The 25,021-nt window shown below is 39.4% G+C and overlaps 1 protein-coding gene across 2 annotated transcripts; it reads right to left on the bottom strand.

Moving 5' to 3' along the window:
• Positions 1 to 573: 573 nt before the first annotated feature.
• Positions 574 to 24,148, bottom strand: LOC111143188 (leucine rich repeat containing 8 VRAC subunit B). Of its 2 annotated transcripts, none has more exons than XM_022496717.1 (4): positions 24,094 to 24,148; positions 14,737 to 14,837; positions 11,080 to 13,247; positions 574 to 2,664 (listed from the first exon to the last, which is right to left on the bottom strand). In XM_022496717.1, the coding sequence occupies exons 3-4, from the start codon at positions 13,219 to 13,221 to the stop codon at positions 2,392 to 2,394; spliced, it is 2,415 nt and encodes an 804-aa protein (XP_022352425.1). In that variant the 5' UTR covers positions 13,222 to 13,247; positions 14,737 to 14,837; positions 24,094 to 24,148; the 3' UTR covers positions 574 to 2,391. The 2 variants fall into 2 exon arrangements, with proteins under 2 accessions (XP_022352425.1, XP_022352424.1); XM_022496716.1 differs by lacking the exon at positions 24,094 to 24,148 and adding an exon at positions 15,903 to 16,019 and having other exon boundaries at positions 1,613 to 2,664.
• Between the last annotated feature and the right edge of the window lie 873 nt (positions 24,149 to 25,021).

The following is a 25,021-nucleotide window of genomic DNA, read 5'->3' as shown; positions in this document are numbered from 1 at the left end:
GACGGAAACAAGACAGAAATCTAAAAACTGTGGCATCAAAGAACAAGGTTTGTACCAGTAACCATACCCTAGTGTTTGGAAAGCAGCTTACAATATTCAGTATTGATCCTGATGGTAAGTAATGGGCTTCTAGAAACTGAGAGTAGTGGTAAGGAAGATTTAGTCAATGACTGTTGCAGGGAACACAACTGGTGTGACTAGCCGTGGAGAAGTTTTAGTTTGTGAGAATGGTAGCAAAGCTGAAATTTGTTTTTGAAAACTCTTCTTTCTGGAAGGGGGTGGGATTTTTCATAGAAAGTATGGCTAATTATATGGCCACAAATATTTCAATACCTCTCCATGCATCATATTCCATATTCCAAATATTTAAGATAAATCCTACCCAACATTGAAATCAGTACACATGACAATTTTATTGCGAAACATTAAAATGGCCGTTAACTTACATTAAAAAAAAACCCCAAAACGAAAAGAATAAAAACCCTAGATAGAGTCAGAATCTGTTTTCTAAAGTCCTAGAAGAAAGTTTCATCAGTTATGCCTGGGTCCCTGAGAACTTGAATGTTCTGACTAAAGGCAAGTGTTGGTATGAATTAACATTTTTACACTGTTCCTTCTCATTCAGAATAAAAATAAATGTTTTAGGCAGCTTTTGGTGCTTAGGATTTTATAGCTCATTTTATTCAAATTCCATTTGACATAAGCAATTCCTTTCTGAGCTTGAGTTCAGGGGTGTGTGGCAGGTGAGGGGAGTGACATTTTGCTGTGATTTAAAGACTCACTTTTATCTTTCTGGAAGGGGCAAAGCAAGAAACGACATCCCACACATCACAATTCTGTGTTTACAGTACTTTACCCATAGTGTTTTCCAGTTTTGTCTAGGTGCAGTTAATGGGTTACTTCAGAGTTAACATCCAAAATGAGCTGGGCATCATAATGCCCAGACCCATTAGAGAAACACATGGTAAAAATGTACATTTCCCAAAAATGAGTCAGTTGACTTTATTCATTTTACAATATGCATGATAATAAAAGACTACACACAAAGCTCTTTATTAAAAAAAAAACAAAAAAACGGAAGAGCAAAATGCATTCCAGAAAAGTTAGACAAAAGCACGAGATGAATTTCAGTTAAATGGATCTACTGCTTTGTGAGCTTTGAGAATTCTTAAATACTGAATAGAGGCGGAGTGTTTTACATGATAAACACATCTAGAGATCATGCAGATGGAGAAGTATTTTGCTTGAAGTCTTAATTTGTCTGGGTGTTATGAAATCAGTTTTAAAGATTTGATTCTGTACCTCTCCCCTCCATCACAGTTTTTGAAATAACTAAGAATTGTACCCGTACAACAGCACAGAGACTAGGGAAGAGAGAGGTAGATGATGCGGCCATCCTCTTATGAGGATACCCCCCAAATATTTTAGGGCATGAACACAGGCCTGTGTTATCCAAAAGTAATTAGTTGCAGAGTACAAAAACATTCTGGAGCAGGGTGCACACAAACAGGAGACTTGTAAGCAGCCCAAACCAAGTATATTAATAGTAAATTCTTAAAGAAATGCATGTGTTCTCTGTACCTTACAAAAATTATTCTCACAGACTTTGAATCCAAGATTATACCATAGAAAACAGTTACAGGTTTTACATTTACTATAAAAATGACTAGCAAATAAGAAAGGCTTTGATGATACAAAAGAAGACATTTTAGTTAATAGAGTAATTTTCAGGATGCCCCAAGGGTGACGGGTCCTCAGTACCCTGTTCTTTTTTCCAAAGACAGGCACTTTCTCAGGGCTCACCCAGGGCTTTCTTTTTTAAGATTCACCATTGTTAAGATAAAACAAGATGAAGGAAGACTCGAGCAAGCTTGGACAGGAAATAAAATCAAGCCAACAAGGAATTTGGCCAAGCACAATGTACACCCTGCCTAAAAATATTTCAGAACATAAATCAAAGACAGTGTTGAGTATACATCAAGGACATCTATATTGATGAATTTATGGTCTAGGTGATAAATATCAAAGCAGGAAGTCCGTTAAAACAATTGTGCAAATAAGTAATGAGGACTAGGGGAAGGAGATGAAAGAGTATCTAATCTTCAAGGTAAAAACTGTAACGTAGAGATTCAACAATTTCATGTCCCCCATGTCACCCTTGAAGTGTACTTCTCACATCTTATTAAGTTAAAGATCAGTTATTCACAAGACTTAAGTTCAGTGTTAACACTTTTTACTTGTTTAATTTAGAGTTAGACACTGAGTTGCTTTAAAGATATTTGGTTATAGTTAGTCATAATTATTACCCATTTTTCATCTTTATAACTTAGAAAATCTTAGTTCTCATTTAAAGCCCTGGGGCAAACTTTTAAACATTATTTTCTCCTTAGGTCAGCATTTATCTAAGCACGTCTGCAAACGTTCTGTTACGGGGAAAGGAAGCGTATTGAGCAAATTCTCCTCTACAATCAGACAGCTCCGTTTTAGGGACTGACATCCTTCCAGTTCAGGAGGAAGTGTTTCCAGGTAATTACCGATGAGCTCCAGATGAGTCAGGTTCGACAGCTCACCCACGTGAGGGGACAAACTCATCAGGCTATTTTTCCCCAAAAGTAAACACTGCAGCTTTTTGCACTGAAACAGTCCATTTGGTAGCGTCTCAACCTGGAAAGGGAAAAAAAGAAGCCAGTAAAACTTGTTTTCTATGGTCTATGATAATGCATTTGCTTATTTATGCCCCTACCTTTTCCCAAAAACATTTCTGGACATTTGCCGGACTCCATAGAACAGTGATGGTAAATATGAAGGAGATGGAAAAGATAAAGAAAAAAGAAGAATGTCCTGACTTGAAGTTGGCACTGAGGCTACCATGAACTTTTAAACCCCTGCTGTACGTGTGGGTGGGCAAAAGATTTGATTCTAAGCATTCTAACAAGCAATTCCCAAACAAAACCTAATCAGTCACTTACTCACAGTCCCCAAGATAAAAAACAACAACAGCAGTATTTTAGGAAAATCATAATTATTCTTGAGGCTGAGGATCAGAAATAACTTGTTCTCAAGAGTCTTCATGAAGAATTACTGTGTAATGTAATGAGCAATAGCCTCAAAAACACTGTGAGTACAGACACAAGGCTATTTCTAGAGATTGAAAACTTCCTTCTGTTAAAAAAGTCGACAGAAGCACAGACAAGAAGACGTGATCATCTACACATGCACATTTCATTTCCCTCCACATATACACTCCTGAGTATTTACCCTTCTTCCTGCCCTCTGGCAGTTAAATTAAATCATATAACATGGAGAAATAATTTAAAATATGATAAATAGCCTGAAATTAGGTCAACACCTAGGACTGCTCAAATGAGCTGCTCCCCCATGTGGTGGGTGGTTGCATGGGAATTTCTAAGGGAACCACAGTCCATATGTGAAAGTTGATTGGAAAAGACATCCACAGAAGAGTGGACAGCAAGGATTCCCCCCCTCTCATCATGCCACTGAAAGGTGAGTTTGCACCAGGCAGTGCTGGACAGCACACACCCTGATCTATAACACTCCACATATTTATGTATCTCTGGATGGGGCATCTTTGCAGCTATGAAATAGTGCAGGCTCCTTCCTTGGTTCAGGACATGGCTTTGATAGACACAGGGATGAGAAGGGCACTTGAGAGCTCAGCCCGCTCCTCTGACGGGCTAACACAGCTGAACTGAGCCAGCTCTCTGCTGGAATTTCCAGGGCCATCCAGAACTATCTTCTCAAAAGGATAAACATTCTCTATGCAAACTAAAAAATGGTCAGACTGCCTTCAAAAATGCTCATTATATTGGAAATTCCCCTCTCCTCCATCACCCACACATATACCGAGTCCTGGATATCTTTGGAAATAAATCGAATGATCCCCATTGCTGAGTATGGCATTCAATAAAGCTCATCATTGCACACTAGAATACTAGGAATAAGCAAAGGAAAAATATCCATCCTTCCCTTTCATTCTCTTCTCAAGTATGCAGATGTAAAACTGTACATATGTAGATTTTGATGTAGAAATGTGGCAGAGAGATAAGAGACAGGAGAAATGGAACCCCTTTCTACTGCAACATCTTCTAGTCGGACACCTGCAGCTCAGTAGGGTCAGGGACGTACAAGTAGAGTAAACAATCTGTCCTGTGCAGCCCAAGCTCAACCCTGAGAGTGCCTATCAGCGTCTAAGCGATGACTTAGGCAAGCCAGCTGAAAAAAGAGGGTAGGCTTGGCTCATCTGTATTCAGTAAATGCAGGCAGAGAGCCTCCGTGCCAGTCTCCCAGTTAGGTGCAGAGGATAAAGCGCTGAGCAAGACAGATGGGTCTTTGAGAACCATGGTCTAATGCAGGATTTCTCAACTGTGGCACTGTTGACGTTTTGGGTGAGGTAATTCCTTTTGTGGGGGTGCCCTGTGGATTATATACTATTTAGCAGTGTCCCTGGCCTCTGCGTCCTAGATGCCTCCTCAGTGGTGATCACCAAAAATGTCGCCAGACAAATGTCATCTGGGGGTGGCAAAAGTGTCCCCATTTGAGAAGCTCTGGTTTCCTGGGTGAGAAATACTACACAGTTACATGAATTAAATTAATCTGTCGTGGGTGCTGGGAAGGAGGGGCTGTATTAGAGACTGTCTCAGGGACCCCTCCATCTCCCTAGTTCAGTTAGCTTCCGGATGCCCAGCAAGGACCTTGCTTAACGGGACTCATCTCCACTGGGAGAATACCCTGAAGCCATTGCCGTCACGCTCCTGTCTGGCTATCAGCACTACCAATTCTCATCAATCATCTTTCAAATTTCTGAATTTGTGATTTTAGCAACTTCTCAGCCCCCTAAGGCAGACGAGGGATTTCACAAGGCAGTGGGAGTGAGCCGGTGAGGTCCCTCCGCTGTGCTGCTGTCATGAAAGAGAGGCAAGGGCTGAGGTTAGCAGTTCTCCTTCCTTAGTGCCAAGTGTCCATCTCAGGGACTTTCTCTCAGGTCAGCACCCAGTTGAGGCGTGAGACCTTTCGTCACCTACCTGAATCCAATTATGTTAAAGGAGGCTGGGGAGTTGTGTTAGAGACGCAAAACTTTCCTTCATTTCAGCAATTTTATTCTGAAAAATTGAACACCTTTAAAAATAGTTTACCCTGGGGATGACTGGGTGGCTCAGTGGGTTAAGCCTCTGCCTCCAGCTCAGGACACTGGGCTCCCTGCTCAGTGGGGAGTCTGTTTCTCCTTCTCCCTGCTGCTCCCCCTGTTTGTACTCCCTCTCTGGCAAATGAATTAAAAAAAAAAAGTTTGTCCTGAAACTTTTAAGAATATCAAAAACGTTTTGCCTGGGCCAATACATTTTATAAAAAAATTTTTAGATAACATTTATTTATTCTCAATTCATTTAACATGCTCTTTCCTAAACCATATAATATACGACCCGAAAAGGAAAAAATCACCCCATGCTACTGATTTCTTTTAAAAAATCAAAAGAAATGTTTGCAGACTATCAGGGAGATGAGAGACTTCATATGCAGGATGGTTTTTACAGAATGAACTATAAACTATACATGCAACAAGCTATTAAATAAACTGAGAAAAGGAGAGAAACTAATGCTATATCCTAGAATTCTCTGGCAACAACGTTTCTCAAACAAAATGTAGTAGAGCCCCTGGGACATCCAAGGAAGGATGGTCCCCTTCCTGTAGCTATTGCTGGCATTTGATAATTAAATACTCCCCTGTTTCCAGAGGATTCGACTTACTTTAGACTCTGTCTCAGTATCAGATTTCCCCTTTTCTCCTGGCTGTCGAACACATCAGCTCAGAACATGCTAACTAAATCCATAAAATCCAATCATTTCAGGAAATAAAAATGAATATTTTCATTCCTAAGGAGTGATGTCAAACCCAAGCTCCGCCACATAAATGATGCTCAGAAGTAATTTCTACCTCCAGCTACAAGCCTTGGAGTTAATAAAAGAAATGGATTTAAATGCACAAATGCAGGGGCACCTGGGTGGCTCAGTGGGTTAAACCTCTGCCTTCGGCTCAGGTCATGATCCCAGGGTCCTGGGATCGAGCCCCACATCAGGCTCTCTGCTCAGTGGGGAGCCTGCTTCCCGCCCCCCACCCCCAGCCTGCCTCTCTGCCTACTTGTGCTCTCTGTCTGTCAAATAAATAATAAAATTAAAAAAAAAATGCACCAATGTAGAAGTTGGAAGACCTAGGTGTAAACTAGAGTGGTTTTTAAAATTTGAGCGCAACTATTAAGTCCTCCCCCTTTCCTATGCTTCTCCATCACATTTAATACCATCATAATCCAATTATGCTTTGGCACTGGCAAAGAGACGCTGCCTCCCCCTCTCCCACCTCCCACGTCCATCCACACACACACCACTGCATCCCGTGTAATAGCATTTGTTGGATGCATCTGAGATGCAGTAGAGGGAGGGCTGGAGAGGAAGCTAGAGCTCTTGGGTTCCATCCCAGATCCATCACTAGGAAGCTTCAGACTTCAGGCAAATGGCTCTGAGCATCAGCTTCAGTCTCCGTAAAATGAGGGCAGTAACGAGACCAGAGGTTGGAGACGTTTTTCTCTAAATGCATAGGATAGTAAATATTTTAGGCCTTGTGTGTGAAGAAGTAAAACTGAAAATATTATGTAGGTACTTACATAACAAGAGAGAAAAAAATCCATACACTTTTAAATGAGGAAATTCAAAATAGAATAACAGTCAAGGATAATTTTTTTTATAATATAGGCCCACGAATGAGAACAATGGAATTTCTTCATGGCTACTGAGATTTGAATTTCATATAATTTTCATGTGAAACAAAATGTTATTTTAAAAAAAATTTTCCCTGACCATTAAAAAATTTTAAAAACCATTCTTAGGTTGGGGTTATCTACAAATTTAAAGAGCATTCTTAGCTCAGGCTGTGGGTAGGTTTTGGTCCCAGGCTGGCAGTTTGCTGACTTGATGGCCCGTGGTGTTCCTTTCAAATATAAATCTTCATTTTTTCTTTTTATTTTATATTCCTACTTCTGAATCATAACTGATTTAAACTTTTTCAAGGGGTTTTATTTCTTGATTATACTCTCCCAACACTTCTAAATGGGTTACAATCAGAGCCTCCTTTGAAGGTGTTGGTTCATGCTAAATATCACTTTCAAGCTCAAGTTTGACCCTACCTACTGTCCAGTGAACTTAAACCTGAACTTGACTCCAGACTTCAAGGCATTCTCCATTCTGACCCACCTTCTAAATGCTCTCATCTCTTATTATATCTGGACATGCCTCTGCCCATGACCTTTATCCTTTTACATTTCCCCAACCCCCAGTGTTCTTAGGAACACTCCTCACTAGAGTTACTATTAAAAAAAAGCATCTTGGGCACCCGGCTGGCTCAATCAGTAGAGCATATAACTCCCGATCTTGGGGTTGTAAGTTCGAGCCCCACATTGGGTATAAAGATTACTTAAAAATAAAATTAAAAAAAAAAAAAAAAAAGAACATCTTGCTCAAATATATTCGGTAAACATTGAGTATCATACCTCCCTCCTGGAGAAGCACAAAGCATATTCAACTACAAAAAGCTCTGAGGAATCCTACAGCAAAAAATATGATAAAAAGAAATGTTTACTGTTTTGTGTGATAACACCTATTACTATCTTGTAGAAGAAACTCTAGAGTGCCCTCTCTGTCATTTGGGGGATGCCCAGCATCTTCAATGTCTGGAGAATTCCCTACTTCATCTTGGTGGGAAGCAGAGTCCAATTCCCACTGGAGGAACTGACAACACCAGATTCCAGTGTTTCTAGATCCTCTACAGCTTGAGTGTGATGTGGTAGTTCATAAGCTCTGCCCATCAGGTGCTCAGACTTGGACTTTACATCGGGGCTAGTGTCACAAAGCAGCAGAAACCATGAAGAACTTTTGTGGGAGAGCGAGAGCTGTAGTAGCAGCAGCATCCAATACTCAGGGGCAGCACTGTGCCAGTGCTGGGATGGTCACTGGCAGGGTACCCTCACCATTTTGTTTTTGTGCTAGGCTTTTGACCTTTTGGTTATCTGACTAACTTTATGCTTGACTGTTTTCCAAGCTTGATTCTGCAGCCTTTTCAGTGATAATATGAGAGACACAACATCCTTTCAATAAATGTCTTTTCTACTTAACCACAGAGAGCATTTGTTGCCTCCATCCATGAACCTGGTATATTGCCCAACTCTAGAAGAGTATTTTAAAACCTCTGCTTTCAGGAACCTTTACCAACTTTTATTCCAAATGGACAAATCAACTCACATTTCTGAGTATATAATTATGCATCCAATTTGATGTTTTATTTTCTAATTTTATTTTATTTTATTCATTTATTTTTTTTTAAAGATTTTATTTATTTGACAGAGAGAAACAGAGCCAGAGAGGGAACACAAGCAGAGGGAACAGGAGAAGGAGAAGCAGGCCTCCCAGCGAGTAGGGATCCTGATGCGGGTCTTGATCCCAGGATCCTGGGATCATGACCTGAGCCAAAGGCAGATGCTTAACAGCTGAGCCACCCAGGCACCCCTTATTTTCTAATTTTAAAAAATATTTTGGTCTACCTCATAGAATCTTAGGAATCTCAAAGTTAGAAGGAACCCTGAAACTGAAACACGAATCCCTGATTCATTCTTACCAAGTAGTTGACAATCTATATCTGGACAGTTTAATTAATAAGAAATCATTTACCCCTTCCCAAAGGTTCAATTTTTGGACAGCTTTTTGGGAATATGAGAAATCTTACCAATACTTGTCCTGGTTCTAACACTCATGGTTACTTGCAAGAAGATTTCTATTTAAGTCTTCCAAATATTTAGAGACCGTTACCATGGACTATTCTTTTTCCCTTTCCTCCCCTACTTCCTACATTTAGGTTAACTGTTCCATTGGAGAACTTTTCATCTCTCTGGCTGGTAACTTCTGCATGAGTTCTACTTTCTCCATATCCTGATTAAACAAGTCTCTTCATAGTTGTGATGAGAGTGTTCCTCACCCATTCAAAGATATCGTGGTCATTGTTATGGCTCTGGGATGCTCAGCAACTGCTGGTTATTAGACTTCTGAGACAACTAAGCCTACGATATTCTATTTTGGCCATAACTGCCTTCAGCATAGGACTTTTCTTTCCTTCTTTCTTTATTTTTTTGAAAAGATTATTTATTTATTTGAGAGAGAGAGAGAGCGCGCATGAGCGGGGGGGGGGGGGGGAGGGGAGGAATGGAGGGAGAGAGAGGTAGAATCCCTGCAGAGCAGGGAGCCCAATGAGAGACTCAATTCCAAGACCTCAAGATCATGACCTGAGCTGAAGGCAGACACCTAACAACTGAGCCACCCAGGCGCCCAGCACAGGACTTTCCACATGTGCCAAGTATCTTTCCTTACTCCAGATAAAATGTGTCTGATACACCTAGTTTCTCTTTTAGACGTGGTCATATCAATAGACTTGGTGTCAAAAGTACCAATGGATTTAAGGTCTTATTATATTAAACCAGAAAAACACATTGACCTGCTTACACATTTAAATAAATCATGGGCCACTGACAATTTAATTAGCTGCAGTTTTCAAAAATTCATGTGGTGATATAACCACACAACAACTTGGTGGAACTGATACCTTTCAAAATAATTAGTTGTATCTTTTATTATTGATTTAACAATGGGACAAGTATAACCAAAATATTAACACTGATGAACTACATGATTAAACAATGCTAATAATAAATCTCTAGACCTATAGTTTTCAAAGTATGGTCACCACACCAGCAGAATCAGCTTGACCTGGAATTTTGTGAGAACTGTCAACTCTTGGATCCTACACCAGATCTACTGAATCAGAAACTCTGGTGGTGTCCAGCAATTGGTGTTTTAACAAATCCTTCAGGTAATTCTGATGAACACTGCTAATCTAGATCAACCCTGAAGGAGTCTTACAGTCTGATAATCCTTTAAGATCTGAAGATTTCTCATTTATCTTAGAATGGATTCTAGCCTTTTAACATATGAGTCAAGTCTTAGGGCTCTGAAAATCAGCAGGAATTTTGTTATCATCCCCCAACTTTCTGGTGTTTTCCCAACAACCTATGGTTTTTGAAAATAATGTCTGGGGATTAATATGTTTATTAGCCAACACCATGCTCATAGTCACATTTAGCATGAAATATGAATTATAAAAAGTCTAGGAGATATTCCATTTTGGTGGATGGGGTAGAAGAAAACAGCTCTCATTTTCTACAACAGGAAGATCAAATTTCATTTTATGGCAGACCTGATTTTGGAAAGATTTTTTTCCTTCTTCTCATATGGACATGGGTTTTTTTTTCCTTTTCCCTCCTGCTTCACATTTTAACCTAGGAAACTACTCATTTATTTTTTTTTCTTGTTTCAGTGAAGTCAAGTTTTCCTTAACTTGGCTTTACTGTTGCAAATTATGGTTCATTTTTAAAGTATGGAGGCTGGAAAAAGCTTCTAAGAAGCCCTAGTGTTGCATTATAGAACCAGGCCTTTCATTTTGAATTGTCTTTCTAGACATGCATGTAGATTTCAAGCCTTTTTTTACTGCATCACAAAAAAGATTTATGAATAATTCATGATCCCAGTATTTTTAACAAAAAGTTCTTTTCCTATGACAGATCTGGAAAGCTAAAAACTTTTATGAAGCTTTCTAACTACTTAAGATCTTTCCAAGATGAAAAGTAAGCTCTGTTATATCTAATTAGTTTAAAATACTTCAACTGTGATGTTTCTGTAAAAAATGGGGAAAGGGAACATTTGTTGAGCAATTACTATGTGCCAGGAACGATGCCCAGTGCTTATATGTATTTTTCTCATAAAATCTCCATGACAAGTAAGTTAGGTCAAAAACTGATGCTCAGTGCTTTGGTAATTTACTCATGGGCATGCATCTGGTAAGTGGTAGTTGGAGCAGGCTCAGAGGATGCTTTGTAGGACTGAAGGTCCATTTTCTTTACCCACATTATACACTGCAACAGCAGAGGCTCAAAAGACTGGCTAAATAAAGGGAAGAGTGCATTTACTTACATTGTTGTTGGTCACAGCAAAGTACTGCAAATTACTCAGATACTGGATTTCTTCTGGAATGAAGGTCAGGTGGTTATAGCTTAGATCTAAATAATGTAGTTTGGTGCATAGGAAAAGCTGCAGGGGCAGATTCTCGATATTATTGTGGTTCAAAGAGAGCTGCTCTAGATTAGATAGCGCCCCGATCTGGGCAGGGATATAAGCAATGTTATTGTGCCACAACTTTAGGCAGGAAAGATTCTGGAGATGCTGAAAGCTAATGATCTCTTCCACCGTTTTAAGGTTATTTTCTTTTAGATCTAACTCATGCAGGTTGTTCAGGCTGAAAATGGAGTGTGGGATGCGTTCCAGGTCACAGCTGATCAGCTCCAGGCTTTTCAGATTGACCATCTTTTTCAAGTTGTTCAACACCACCAGTTTGCTTCCCTCATTATCGAGGGACAACTTCTGCAGTGAAGGCAGGAGGTCTGTAATGACTTGTGGGATCCGGGACAGGCTGCTCTTCAAGTAGAGGGTCCTCAGGTTTTTTAAGTCTTGAAAGCCTTCCAGCTGCATGGTACTCAACTGCTCAGGAAGAACACAGCCCGACAGATAAAGTTCCTTAAGATTCTTCAGGTGAAATACCCAGCGTGGGATCTTCCCCATTTCGGTAAATTTCAGGCGGAGGATTTTTAAGTTCTCCTCCAGGAAGCCCAACGCCGGGTGGTCCACCAGGAGGGACGAATGGTACACATGAAGCTCCTTGAGGTTGACCAGCTGTGAGATGGCGGAGGGCAGCTTGACTTCGGGGATGAGTTCCAGGCTGAGCACTTCGATTTCTGTCAGCTCAAACACATTGTCTGGAAGACCATTTAGCATAAAAAGATGCAGTTCTACCTTGTCCTGGGAGTTTTTCACAAGCTTACTCTTTAGTTTCTCAACCGTCCATTCGTTATTGAGGTTGATCTGTTTCAGTTTGTTCTCACTGACCTCCGACAGGAATATGGAGAAGCGTTTGGAATAGAGGGGATCATATTGATCAGCCAGATGGAGGATGAAGGCGAAGTCATTCTTGACATCAGGGATATCGCTGTAGTTGCTCTTTTCTCTCAACGCCTCGAAGGAATATTGCTTCAGAGAACTCCTCAGCATCCACCATAAGCTGTAGGAGGAGGTGAGACCATAAAGTATAACTAAAATCACATAAAACGAAGCCAAGACCTTAAATATTTCTGCCAAGGAGTAGACACACTGGTAGCGCTTATAGCCCGTGAAAGCTTGCACATCGACGGAACAGTCAATTTCAAGTGTGATGTAGGTTAGAAAATACGGAACGTAGGTTATGATGAGGACAAACAGAATGACCTTCACGATGATCTGCTTCAGATACACTCTGTAAATGATGTCTTTCTGCTCCACGTGCATGCGGAACCTTTTCACTTTTTCAAAGATGGCTTTGGCCTGTTCGCCCTCCTTCTTGTCCAGGACGCTGGAAGTGGGGCTTTCGATGCCGGCTGACTCCAAGCCAGGCTGTGGGTAGGGCAATGACTGCTTGCTGGAATCAACGTCGGCTGAACACCCTGAGGACGAAAGCAGGACCTTGGACTTGGAGAGGGTCAGGGGCCTCACGGACTGCTCGGCCACCGTTTCGGACAGGGCACGGGTGGTCCATGGAGAATCGAAGCACTTGTGGAGGATGGCCACGAAATGCTCAAGCCTGGAACTGGTACTGGGGTAGTGAAGCCAGAAGTTGCTGCAGGCTGCAAAGATGAGTGTGTGCAGGAGCACCAGGTAGGGGAAGAACTTGGCGAACCAGTGTAGCTGCTTCTCGTAACAGACGGCATCGATGTAGGAGTACTGCTGTCGGTGGAGGTCATTCTGGATTCTGAGGGGGAGTGGAAGTGGGGTCCCGGGATTAGAGGAGGACGTGTTGGCGCTGGCTTTCAGGAGGTCCCAAGGCACGGCACAGTGATTGTCAAATTCCACCTTACATGGAAGACAGCACAGAACCCTGCTCTGTGTGAGCTGGAGAGCTCCGGCCAGCACGGCCACCAGCAGCATGATCAGGGTGATGTAATACCAGAAGACGTCCCACCATGGTTTTAAGATGTGATAGGATGACTGGGCATCTGCTAAACATTTCAGCTCTGTTAGTGTAATCATGACTTTCCCTTGTAGGAGTCCAGGAACTGGAAGAGTAAAAGAAAAGAAAAGCCACTGAAGTAAGGATCCAAAACTCTATGGCTTGTCCTAGCCAGGTAGGATTTAGCTCAGGGACAAAACCTGGGAGGCAGGGCTGATCAGAGGATGCAAACGTCTTCTGGTTTCATTTGAAAACTTGTGCCATCCCAGCTGTGCACTCATCTTCAGATGAGAGACCATTTGGTGGTTACCAGACTGGATCTATAAAGGCATTTGGGGCAGACTGTGAAGCAACTACTAGTCTCCTCCTGGATCTTGACTCTCTGCTGAGTCATTAAAAACCAGAAGCTGGGACACCTGGGTGGCTCAGTGGACTAAGCCTCTGCCTTCGGCTCAGGTCATGATCTCAGGGTCCTGGGATCAAGCCCCACATTGGGCTCTCTGCTCGGCGGGGAGCCTGCTTCCCTCCCCCGCCTGCCTCTCTGCCTACTTGTGATGTCTGTCAAATAAATAAATAAATAAATAAATAAATAAATAAATAAATCTAAAATAAAATAAAAACCAGAAGCCATGTTTTCTTCAAACAACATTAGGAAAACTTATTCTTATGCTATTTATTTCTTACAGCCACATTTCACACCTTCCAAAGGGTCTGAACAAGCTCTTTTCCACATCCTACCCCATGTCTGGAGCATCAGTTATGGCTTAAGAGCTATGTTTAAACCATTCTGTGGAAATTCTTCTGAGCAAGCATCACTTTATGTAAGTATCCCTTAGGATTAGAGGGATATACCAGTGCTACATTAGAAACAAACTGTGAGTTAATGCATGATCTCCTCTTCCCCCAAGCTCTTGATTTATAATTTAAGTTCACATCTAACTCAGACTATTTAAAAGAGGACAAAACAACAGCAGCAGCTTAAAAAGGGAAGGGGAAGAAAAACCCAGTTAGAACATGCTACTATGGGGACTCTCTCTCATAAGCACTGTTTTGATGTCAAAGTACTAATAAGATAAACGATTAAGGATATGTTCTATTATTAAATTATTTTTGCCTTCAGAAACACAAGAGGCAGATTTTGCATTTTTTCATATTAAAAAGTATTCAGATAGTGCTCCTTACAGCAATGATTTATGTAATGTTCAATCTTAGCTATATCAACTGTTTAAAAAATAAGTAAAATCCAGACCATATAAGATGGAACAGAGGAAGACAAATAAAAGGAAATATTTGGATCTAATAGCATATCTGGTAAGAAAAAAATTCACAGATTCACAGTAGTCTTTTAATGGATAAAGAGAATGAACCAGATCGTCTCTAAGGGCTCTGCCAGCTCACAGTTTACGGCTGTATTTGTCCTTTTAAAGGTCCGGAGAGTTAAATTCAGTTAAGACATACGACTGCAATTGCAGAAGAATGTAAACACAAATGGCCCCAACCATGATATGGGTATTTGACAGAGAGCGAATATTTATTCAACGAAAAACACAAGTCAACATTGACCAAAACAATGTACTTTAAATATTTATACTTACTGGATGAAAAAGATGAGTCCAATAAGTTGACTGCGCTTCAATCAGGAGGTCGACACCTTTTGAAATTTCTTAGACACACCATCTCTGTGTTTGTCTTCATTCTATGAGAAAGCATAGATATAATAGCTGCGGTATTTCAAACAAAAATGGAGACACTGTCTTCAGAGACCCACTCCATCATAAGACATGTTATGGCAAATGGATTTTCACAGATCAGTTTACTTTTGGCACTGGAGGACATTTCGGCAAAGCTATATATATAGGACCCCACCCATATATGAGATCATACTCAGCCCCCAAACTCCCTTAAATTACAGAGAACTTTCTACAGAGACTTAGATGTTAATATATTTTAAAATGCCATATTTACAACACTTAGATGAACATTTAGCTTTTCCAAGCAGCCTACATATGTTAATTTCTCTCACTCAGTCCTCATACACAGTTGGTCTTATTTGCATTTATCAGATAGCCTGTCAAATCACGTAATTTCGGTATCCTAATTTGAAACCACACATCTCTCCAAATAAGAAGGCTCAGTGCTCTTCAAATTTAGCCTACTGATTTCATTAGAAATTGTCACAAGTTAATAACTTTTGAAGACACAGCTCAGAAATATGGCTGAAATTCTCTGAAATTATGATATCATTAAATGTAGCTGTACTTTGTGTTAGCTTTTTTTTTAAATCTTGTAGGTTAATAAATACCATCCTAAGCATCTATTTCAAATAATCATTTGTAGTAATTTAAACTGCATATATATATATATATATATATCAGTTTGAAATATGGGGCCATTCTAAAACATAAAATTTTTAAGTTGCTATGGAATTATATTGTTAGTGCCTATGAACCTCTGAAAAGTTGCTAGGAATGTTTATATATTTGCCCTAGTGATATGATCCTTTTTTGGTTTATTAAGTACTTGAAATACAGCTCAGTGTATCAACCACAAATTGTATTTAAGATATTTTTAGTAATTCTCTTGTGACCTTGTCATTTTCAAAGATCAAAAAGCTGGGCATGTCTGAAATTTACTTTGGATTTACCAATCCATGTGCAATAAAGCCTGCTTGATAACTACAATCCAGTATCAAATTATTTTGTAGGCAGGAAGGCACAGTTAGTGTGTATGATAATCCAGCTGTGTACTAATTCATACTTACATAGTACCACTAGAGTATGAGTTTCTCATTCACAATTCATTTTTAGAAGGCTTCCAACATGATACACAACTGCATTTATGTGCAGGAGATACGATAAAGATGTTTGAGGTGTGAAACATTTTACATATTCTTCCATTGCTTTGCATCTATAATGTACCAGGAAAGAATTTATTGTGTAACTCCAGAATGCTACCCAGCCATCCCGATACTTCTTGTACAATAAATTTTCTTTTAAAATTTGCAAGCACATTTCTACTTTAAACACAGTATTTCTATGAAAGAAGAGAGTCACAAACCTCCAACTATAGTAATCTTTTAAAATATACATTTTTAAATAATAATATGAGAAACTATTATAACTAATCTGTTAAGAGAACTATAGGTTTACCATATTAATACTAACTGAAAGTGATTTGTAAATAACTTTTCCTGTTTACCTTTTTTAAGAATTATAAGCTTTCCCCCTAATCACCTAATTCAGATTTCCATCGAGGAATTCCTTGTAATAAGAGAGCAAATAAAAAGGTACAATTTATAAGCTGATACCTGTTTTCCTACTTTCAAAGCACTTTCATTTGTATTAATTGGTTTCAGAAAATAAACCACTAAAGAAGTATTCTTCTTCTTCACATTTTTAAAACATGGAAAATACAGGAGGCCCAAAGGAGCCATCCTGCCCAAGGTGACAAAACTGTCAAGAAATAATTCCAGTTAGAACCTAGGTCCCCAGACTCAAATCTCAAACCTTGTCCACAGCAGACCACGCTGTCTCATTAAATCCAATTAACTATGCCACTCTGTTCTTTCAAAGGCTAAAGAAAAAGCTGAATATTTCTCTCTTTTCCCCAACTGCAACAGACTAAATATTTTGTCCCCCTAAAATACGTGTGTTGAAATCTTGATCTTGAACTTCCCAGCCTCCAGGCACTGTGAGAAATAAATGTCTGCTAGTTAAGTCACCCAGTCTGTGCTAGCTTGTTAAAGCAGCCTGGACAGACAAAGACATTAACTCACCCCAACAACTGCACTGTAACTGGGTTCCATTTTAATCTTTTGAAAAAAAAAAAAAAAAAAAAAAGGATGGAAATACACAGTTTTCTACCATGTCCACTGTAATATACTATAGAATCAACTTTCCCCAGCTAAACTTTTTCTACCAAACGTTTTCCACTGAACTAAGACTTCGCATATAAATAAATAAATACATAGCATCCAGGTTTCATGATGTATGAAAAACTCAAGCACTCTTATATATTACATGATGTTAATTTTTCTAATTAAAGTGTTTATCTCAAAGGCTAGAGCATAGCCTTTGTCACTACAAAATTTAACTGTCTGTGTTCTAGGAAATTTTTTCCAGACCGTATTTTTGTAAACAATGAGGATTCAATCTAAATCAGATCTCTATTCCTAATATACAAATGCACTAAATCAGTTCAAAGAAACCATGTTAAGAGTAAAGGATTTTGTGGCCTAATCCCATTCCTTTAGCTTTTAAACCTCATTCAAAAATCATAAAAGCTTTTCAAAGCACATGAATTCTTTGACAATCTCACCCCAAAGCCTTTAGGATTGAAACAAGAACACTCAAGTTAGGCATCTTTACTTCCCACTAGTCCCTATTTTACTTTGAAAGCATTTCCAAAATAACTAGTGAAAAAATAAACAAATGATGATCAGATGGTATTTAGAGTCATTCTATGCAGAAAACTGGACACTACTTCAAAGATCTCTGTCTCTGACCCCAGGCAGGGATATAACCAAACAATTCAAAACGGGGATTCTCTATGCTCTCACAGCAAATTGACTTAGAAATTGCCTTATATCCCTTCAAAATGTTTAGTACCACTTCTCATCAAAAGATGTTTCTTGGGTCTAACATACATCCAACTGAAGTTTCAATTCACCTCTCTGAGTTCTCTCTCTGGGAAATTGTGCATCAGTATCCTTGATTAACCTGCTCCTTTTCTTCAGATTAAATCCAATAACCCCTTGAGGCATCTTTCAGAGATGTGGTGATAATCATTCAGCATTTCTCAAGAACTTAAGAGATCACTAGCAAGACACTTGGTAACAAGTTTATGTCCTTTACCAATTGTTTCAGATCCTGTCAATAGAGCAACTTTCAAATAATAAACGCTCTTCCCACATTTAGTTGTAGTTTTGAGACTTCCTGGAAGGGACCTAAGATTTATATAGTGAAGTGTTTCTCTAACATTAATATTCATAAAAATCATTGGAGAGCTTATTGAAACACAAAGTTCTAGGGGTGCCTGGGTGGCTCAGTTGGTTAAGCACCTGCCTTCGGCTTGGGTCATGATCGAAGGGTCCTGGGATGAGTTCGGCATTGGGTTCCCTGCTCAGCAGGGAGCCTGCTTCTTCCCCTCTCTCCGCCTGCAGCTCCCCCTGCTTGTGCTCTCTCTCCCTCTGACAAATAAACAAAATCTAAAAAAAATACACCTCAGAGTTTCTGATTCATTAGGTTTGAAGAAGGCCTCCAAAATGAGCACTTCTAAAAAACTTCTAGTTAATGTTGATGCTGTTGGTGCAGAGACCATTTTTTTGAGAATCTAAGACAGTGGTTCTCAATTTTGGCTTCCCATTAGAACAACCTGGAGTGCTTTAAAAAAAAACAACAAAAAACCCCCAAACCCTCAAATCCAGGCCCTATTCCTATGATGGATCAAGCAATTCAACTGGTCTAGCTGAGACCAGTACTTTTTGGTTTGTTTGTTTTCTCCACATCTCCGCAGGAAGAGAAAGCTCACAAGACAGATCGGCAATTAAATATCTGGGGAAAGTGCCAGCCTTTTAAATCTTCCTGGAAGTTTCAGTAGATGTCTAGAGTGCCATCCCGCTCCACAGATTACCAGTAACAGCGACCAGCCCGCTCCATGAGCCATTCAGAGACCCGAGACCCAGGTGTGTGAGGCATGAGAACAGGGAGTCCCTGAGCTGTAGAGATTTGTAGGGTGAACTTGAGGAGGAATCAGACAACGAAGCCCAGCTGAAAGGCTATTTCAATCGTGTGGGCTGAAATAATGAGGGAGAATTTTGCAACACGTTTGAAAAGAAAGCAATGAACGAAAGAGTCACTGTAAATGAAAATCCAACATGACTTAGCAACAGCAGATAAAGGGGTCCATGGAGAAGCAGGAGTCAAAAGGATTCAGATTTTGAGTCTATGGTATTATATAGTATCTTCCACAGTTCCTAGCACATGGTGTACAACAAATATTTGTACAGTAATTAATGGAGCATATCAGAGAGCAGAAAGTAATATAGTCAGGTGTTAGGCAGGGTGTAGCTAAGGTCCTAGGACCTTCCCTGGGAGAGGCCAGTGCTCAGCCACATGTAGACGGGAAGGATTTGGGCTAACTATTCTGCATATTCTAAATATTAATGGCTGAAAAAAACAATAGGGTTCTATTTCTCATGATTCTGGGGTGGTTCTTTTACTTCATGGGATCGGCTGGCACAAGAATGGCCAGAAGGTCCAGAATGCCCTCACTCATCAGGCTGGTGGTTGGAGCTGGCTGCTGGCTGGCCTTCCAGTGCGACTTCTCATGGCTCTTCGAGGGTCCTGACATAGCATGGTGGGGTTCGAAGATGGTGCTTTCCAAGCACAAAAGGGAAAACTGCAGTTCTTTAATGGCCCAGCCCTCAAAGCTACATGGTATCACGTCCACCACTTTTTATCAGTCAAAGGAGTCACACAGCCAGCCCTGATTCCAGATGACAGAGGAGGGGAAATGTGACTTCTCAGTGGGAGGATTGGTAACAGATACACAGCCTGAGTTAACTCACCCTGCTCTCCCTGTGATTTCTAGTCATTTCCTCCTACATGCAAAGCAACACTCACCTTCTTCCAAGGCCTAAAAATTTCATCTGACTATGGCATCAAGTTCAGGCTTGAAGTCCAGGATCTTGTCAGCTAAATTAGGTCGAGGAGGCTGTGGGACAGCATTCTTAAGGAATGTAGAAGTCCTGTTATCTAGCAGAGAAGATCCAGAAGGCATGGCCTTTCATCCTTTGAAGTCATAATACAGGGTCTTACTGTGAGGCCCTGGGTTTTGTTTGTACCTTGAGATCACGTTTTCCTGGCAGCAGTGCTCTGGATCTGATCTCTACTTTGAGTACCTTTTGCTGGGTGCAAAACCTGGGAATGAAGAACAGTTTTATCTACAACCCTAGACAATTCTGGATGGGAACTATATCCAAAGTCTGCTTAAAATCAGAACAATCTCTTCTTTCTTTGGTTGTGGTGAAAAAAAGTCAATTGGCACTTCGAATATTTTTTTTTATGTTTGAATAAATTTTTTAATTCAACACAGGGCTTGAACTCATGACCCTGAGATCAATTGCTGAGCTAAAGAGTGGGACACTTAACCCACTGAACCACCGAGGTTGGATATTCTGATTTTCTGCTGGAAAATCGCCTAAGCTAGATACACAAATCCATTAGGTTCATTTTCCATCTTCCATGTTACTGGAGGTGTCAGTCTTGTCAATTTTTCTGTCAGTTTGCAACAAGGGTACCGTTTTATACCCCCCAATAGCAATTTCCTCACTGTCCTTCAGCCATCATTAATAGTTGTCTCGCTTCCCTCCAGACCTTCACTGTGCCCCGGTCTCAAAGCCAATTCCAGATACTTCATTAGGGCAGGACCTCACTTCTGGGTACCAATTTTTTTTGCTTTAGATCTCTATTGCTATGCAAAAAACCATCCCAAAACTGAGTGGGTAAAACAACAATTTGTCACTTCTCATGATTCTGTGGGATGATGGGACAGATCTTCTGTTCCACATGGTGTTGGCTGGAATGTTGGGATGGCTGGAAGGTCTAAAATGCCAATCACAGGACTGGCATTCGGGCTGTCTGCTGGTCTTGCCGCTCAGTTTGGCTAATGACCAGGGGCCCTGCCACTTCTCCACGTACACGGCTGGTTAGGCTTTCCCATGGCAAGGTGGCTAAGTTCAAAGGAACGATACAAGCCCCCAAGAGCAGAAGCTGCAAATCTCTTTAAAGTCCAGCCTTAGAAATTACTCCGCACCACTTCGGCCAGGTTGGAGGGTTCAAAAAAGGTAACTGAGCTGGTCTAGATTTTTAAAGGGAAGGGAAACAGACTCCAGCTGGAAAAATCACAAAGTGTTTACCACCATCTTTAATTCACAATAGGAACTCAAGAACATTTAAGTAGTAGATAATGCCAGAGAAATGAATTCATTCTTTGAGAGAGAGAACTGAGTGAGTGAAGAACAGAATCTCTCCCCTGAATAATATATCACATGAAGAAGGATTCTTAGACCAGGAAGAGCAAAGGGGGAGCGAGAAGCAGGCTCAGTGAGATAAAGAAGAAGCACGGTGTTTCTGGAATGGAAATCAGTTTCAAGGAAAGAGTATGACATCATGGTCAATATCACTGAGAAACCAAAGGAGAGAAGTGATGTGTAACTACCATTTAGCAGTTTCTTATCCAAAGCTGTACAGTGGTAATGGCTTTCCAAACAATCATAAATAATATTCTAAATATTAGGAAAATTAATCATCTGAAGCCCCAGAAGACAGTTACTGAGTATAACAATTAATACCACAGGAATAACTCTAGAAATTCCAATTAAATCTGAGTTGTTCTGAACTTAAAAAAAATTGCTTTACTTTTCCTTGTTTCTGACAGTTAGGGAACACATGGTTTATTTAATGTAGATGGTAGTTGTCTTTTTTAGGAAAAGGCTTCTCAGTTCTTTGATGCGGTCAGTAAGCTACCGAATTATCTAGAATGCATTTAAAATGAAAGAAGTTGCAGTCACATTATAATATTAACACTGGCACATAAGCCACCAGTGGTTATATGATTCTTAGAATATGTAAGCAGAAGGCAACCTCAGACCCTTCTCCACCATCTTCATTGTTTATAAAAATGTTTTCTTGACTCCCTCTCCCACCACCCACAATAAGCAAGCCATCAAGTAGATCCAGACTCAGTTCTTGTGTAGTCTCTTGTGAATCTACATGCTTTCCTTTTGAATGTCTGGCTGATAGCAGAGATCATCATTTGCTTCTCCTACTCCTCCCATAGGTGACCTACCTTTCACAAGAGCAGAATCATATGGGCTAGCTAACCCAGGAAGAAACCATGGAGATTAGACTGTAGCTCTACAAGTAAGAAAACTAAAGCATAGAAATGTTTAAGTTACTTCTCCAGGGACTGGAATTATGAACAAATTTCCTAATTTGTACAGAACTGGGAATTGATAGAATTGATAATGGCTACCTAGCCTAATTACTAATAGGCCTTCTTAATGAATTTATGAATGTAGTCCAGAATATTTTTATTTTACAATTTTAAACCATAAATCAAAATGAGATTTTTTAAAAGCTCTGGGAAAAACCAGTATACTCAAGAAATACTAAGAATATGGTTAAGCCACTCATCTTAACCCTTTCTCTAAAGTTAATATTTAAATGCACTCAATTAGGGAGCTAGGACTCCAGAGGTGTCCTAAGGCAATATGAGACCTTGTTTCTACTTTCATGGGATTTAGAATCCCATGAGAAGGCGTGCATAGTTGGAAGCACCACCATGCCAAGCTGTCACAAGGCCAAATGGGTGGCATGATGGGTAAACCTCCTAAGTACTGCATTTGATTCTATACAAAGAAAATACCCCCAAGAGAATGGGTGGGACATCCCTGAACAGTAGCACTTCTCAAAGAGAGGTCAGGATTTTAGTTTGTAGGATACACACTCATGCCTGGTGGAGGTTGAAGCATTCAGGAAATATAGACGTGCAAGACAGAAAGACCCCTGCTTTCCGGGATCTTACTGAGGAAGAAGGAAAGAGAGACAACCAAATATGTAAACATGATAAATTCAGAAGTGCCATGAAGAATATAGGGCTCCTTTAGATTGGACAGTCAGGGAAGGCCTCTTTAGATCTGAAGAGAGCCAGCCATGCAGATATTGGGGAAGCTCATTCTGAGTAGAAGGAGCAAGAAGCTTAGAATGGGTGCAGATCAGAAGGGAGGCCTCTCAACTGGGATGTTAGGAACTAAATGGGAGGGTCTGCAGCCAACATACAGTTTGGATAATAAATAGTCCAGGTGGAATGGAAAAGCCACTGAAGAGCCATAAGTAGAGAAGCAGCTGACCTGATATAAGCTGTTTTTTTTTTTTTTTTTAAGATATTTTTTGAGAGGAGGGGAGATGGAAAGAGAGAGAAACTTAAGCAGACTCTGCACAGAGGTCAATGTGGGGCGCATAGGCCCACGTGGGGCGCATAGGCCCACGTGGGGCTCGATCTCATAACCCTGAGATCACAACCTGAGCCAAAGGCAAGAGCTGGGCACTTCACTGACTGCACTACCCAGGCATCCTTGATACTAGCTTTTAAAAATTCAAAGTCAACTCAATGAATCAGCAGGGATATGTGAGTATACTCAAGAAGTCAAAGGACCTATACTTTCATCTATAAAAGAAGGTTGTTCACAATACTCAGAGGACAGACCCAATGTCCTCACCACTGCTTCACCTGGATTACATATGGTCAGACCTGAGCAACACACTTTTCAAGACATTTGTCATATTCACAATTCACAATTGTCATATTCACAATACTAGAGAGTCATGCTACTTAATATAATATACAAATTAATTGTTCATTATGTCAAAGTCAAAAGTTCTGCCACAGAGCTAATTTAAGATTAATCTTCCACAAGCATAAAAGATAAATGATGTTTGTAGAAAGCAACAGATATGAGACTTGTAATCTGGGAAAGGGTGGCCATTGTTTATTTATGAAAGCATGGCAAATCAATTCTCTGCATAAAAAAGCACTACCTTAAGCAAAAATCAAAAAAATACAGATGTGGAATCATGGAGTCTAAGTCTGTCGTAGACATTATATTCCTCAGGTCTCTAAGGTTTAAAAAAATAACATCAACCTACATTTATACACATATACTCTGCAACGTACAAGACCAGCAAAGGACAGGAAGAGGACATTTTACCAAAACTTATACAGACTTAATTTTCTAGTTTATTAACTGGTTTAACTATATCAAAAGGATTTTATGCAAAAGGTCTGTAAGGAATAACAATCTCTTTTTACATATTAAGTATTCAGTATTTGCCCCAAGCTACCAATAATTATCTTTACCATGTGTTCACAATTCAAAATGTTAACCTTACCCGATGAATGCTGGTCAACTGGAAACTCTGCAATTAGTTTCTATTTGAAAAATTCCTGAAGAGAAATCATAAACACATTATTACATTTTACTCAATGCAGCACTGCAAGACAAGTTATCTACTTACGTGATTCTAAGATTTCCAAGATATATAATAACTTTAAGAGACATACATCTTAAAAAGTGAGTGTTATTATAGAGGTCAGCTTTCTGACCTCCTGCAGAAACACAAACCACCGTCACATGTTATACTTTCAGTGTCTTCACCACAGCAATTTATAAGGCATAAAATATGAACATTCAATTTTTATTTAAGAATGAGATAAACATTATATCTCAAGTTTAATTTATAAGCTTATAAATGTTTTTATAAGCTTATAAATTAAACAAATTTATATCTTTATAATATATATTATATGTAATTTATTTATATATAAAAATAAAAATATAAATATAAATATATAAAATATATATAATATATACAATTAAACAAAATAAATTATAAATTAAATATAAATGAATATTATTTACAAGTTTATAAATTAAACCTGAGATATGCTTATATCTTTATATTTTTAATATATAAAGAACATACAAATATATATATTTATTATGTATATAATATATTTATATATTTTATATATTAAAAGTTTATAAATAAATATAATATTTATAAGTATAAATAATAAAAAACCATTGAAATATCTGCATTTCTTATATAAAAAGAGGGAGGGGGAGTATTTGGGATAGTTTCTTTTTCAAGTTTTTACTGTTTTTGCTTTGGGGATTTTTGTTATTGTTGCGTGCTGTCCTGTTATTTGACACAATTAAGCCATTGTAAAATTCAATGGCACAATATTTTTGCCTCTTATTTTTATCATAGGCTTTCTCAATGTTGTTACAGTTTCTGTAAACGGCATCTTTTTTAA

The sequence above is a fragment of the Enhydra lutris genome, unplaced genomic scaffold (assembly GCF_002288905.1).
Source record: "Enhydra lutris kenyoni isolate GAN:26980312 unplaced genomic scaffold, ASM228890v2 scaffoldscaffold9, whole genome shotgun sequence".
Classification (NCBI taxonomy): Eukaryota; Metazoa; Chordata; class Mammalia; order Carnivora; family Mustelidae; genus Enhydra; species Enhydra lutris.
Note: the sequence above shows the minus strand (reverse complement) of the source record. Positions and strands in the feature narration are given on the sequence as shown.

Bases quoted from the DNA above. Each gene is read 5' to 3' on its own strand.
- LOC111143188 (XM_022496717.1), bottom strand. From the start codon at position 13,221: ATGATTACACTAACAGAGCTGAAATGTTTAGCAGATGCCCAGTCATCC. The intron at 2,665-11,079 runs GTAAGTAAATGC...TTCCCTTTCCAG, and splicing joins TTGCTGTGACCAACAACAAT to GTTGAGACGCTACCAAATGG.